Consider the following 1,871-nt stretch of genomic DNA (forward strand, 5'->3'; position numbering starts at 1 on the left):
CCCCTTCAACAAGTGGGCGCACAGTGCCGAGCCCGCTTGTCACGAGCACCCCGCGACTGTCTACCACGACCGAACGTCGACGAAAACATATCCCTCGCCGTTGGCTCCGGTTCCCGGGCGTCACAATCGGTCACCGCTACGATGTGGTGGTTCATTAGCGCGTGCTCGAGCGCTATCTTCCTACTCAGCATCGTCCTCTCAATACCCATCGCCTTTGACGTCGGGGGCCGCGATGCCGGGCTAGCCTACTCGCTGGCGCTCTTCTTGTTCTACTTCTTCTACAGCATCGCAAAGCTGTTAACACCAGAAAAGTCGCGCGTACGGTGGTTCTTCAGGAATCTGGTCGGTCTGTCACAATGGGTAGTCATCCCGACGCTGTTGATTTGGTCGCTGAACCGCTTCTCGGTCGATGCCGAGAGCACCGGCTGGGTAGCGCGAACGTTCTCCCAAATTACATCGACACACCATAAGACCTGGAAGCAGTGGTTTTTTGGCCAGGAGGGATTTATCGAAACGGTGGCACTAGGCGCATGGGACAACACCCTGAGCTATTCGAGCCCTGTTTTCCAGCTGCTTGAGGGCTTCTGCAGCCTGCTGGTCATCCAGGCCGCCGGCCAGATTACAAGGTGGCTCGTCAACCGCGGGAGGAGTGACACATGGGTGGTGAGTACGCCGGTCCTAGAGGCAAGGCCCGTTACTAAATGAACTGCAGATCATCCTCCTCGTCTTCTCCGGTTCCATCATTTCAAGCGCCGTCTATTTCTTGTGGCGTGTAATTTCCTTCCCGCAAGTCAGCAACCTGGATGCCACTCTTATCGGGGTCGCCATGACATCAGCCGCCTTCCTGTGCGCTTTCGGCATCGCCAGCGGACGCGGAAATCCCGTAGAATCCTCCCTGCTATTCGCCTACGCCGTCCTCTGCGTCTACCAGATCTTTACCGATTACCAACCGTCGGCCGAGGCTGCAGCCGCGGCAGAGCAGGCAGCCGCGGCGCAGCCCGACTTCCCGCCGTTACCCCCGATTATCATGGCCTCGTACTCGACACTGATGCATATGCTGAGCAGCCTACCCACGGCCGTGAGCTCATCATTCCAGTTCCTCTACGCCGCATTCCAGACCATAACGCCCAGCGTCATCATCTCGCTAACGTACCGTATCATTGTATTCTATTGCGCCACGCGGATCATACCGGCCGTGAGGGAGTTGGGCGCAACGGCGATCATGGAGGAACCGACGCTGGAGGACACGGAGGGGGCGAACCGCCTGATTGGGTTCCTCAGCTGGTTTTCCCCCTCCATGCTCATTGCCGTCTACACTAGCCTTCTTCTGCAGCATTTCAGCGTCTCCAGTGGCGACGATGCCGGGTGGACACTGCGGGCGGGCGATGCCGGTGGCAGCACCTGGCGATGGGTCAACATTGCCGCAACCATGGGGCTGTATGCTGTCGAGTTGTACCTCGGAGGGGACGGGGACGGAGGAACGCATTGGAAAACCGACTAGGAAGGGCATGGATTCTGCAGATCCTCGAGCATAGGTCTGCTACGAAATTACTACCAGCGCTGTCAACTTGGACGCCCGAATAAGTCTCGCATACGAAGCGGTGGCCGCACCGCATTACGATGAGTGGAACCGGTGGTGGAAATGGCAACGGGAGCACCAAGCGGAAAGATGACGAGAATATGGAGGGAATGATACCCAGAGCTACGCCCGCACTCGGCCGGGATAGCCATTTCGGAAGGAGGGGGGAAGGAAAGAAAGGAGGTACGGGGACGGAAACAAACTGATGGAGGAATAACAAGGTGGACGGAATCAAGAACGGTCCTCGACGAATGATGCCGCATCAACGAGTCTTGTTAGCGGCCTGGTGGAT

General features: G+C 57.9%; 1 protein-coding gene across 1 annotated transcript; it reads left to right on the forward strand.

The window, feature by feature from the left end:
- On the forward strand, positions 1-1,532 carry B0H64DRAFT_93091 (ICE2-domain-containing protein). Its single transcript, XM_062808980.1, has 2 exons — positions 1-663; positions 713-1,532. The coding sequence occupies exons 1-2, from the start codon at positions 142-144 to the stop codon at positions 1,499-1,501; spliced, it is 1,311 nt and encodes a 436-aa protein (XP_062662656.1). The 5' UTR covers positions 1-141; the 3' UTR covers positions 1,502-1,532.
- Positions 1,533-1,871: the final 339 nt, after the last annotated feature.

The sequence above is a fragment of the Chaetomium fimeti genome, assembly GCF_033439085.1.
Source record: "Chaetomium fimeti strain CBS 168.71 chromosome Unknown B0H64scaffold_2, whole genome shotgun sequence".
Classification (NCBI taxonomy): Eukaryota; Fungi; Ascomycota; class Sordariomycetes; order Sordariales; family Chaetomiaceae; genus Chaetomium; species Chaetomium fimeti.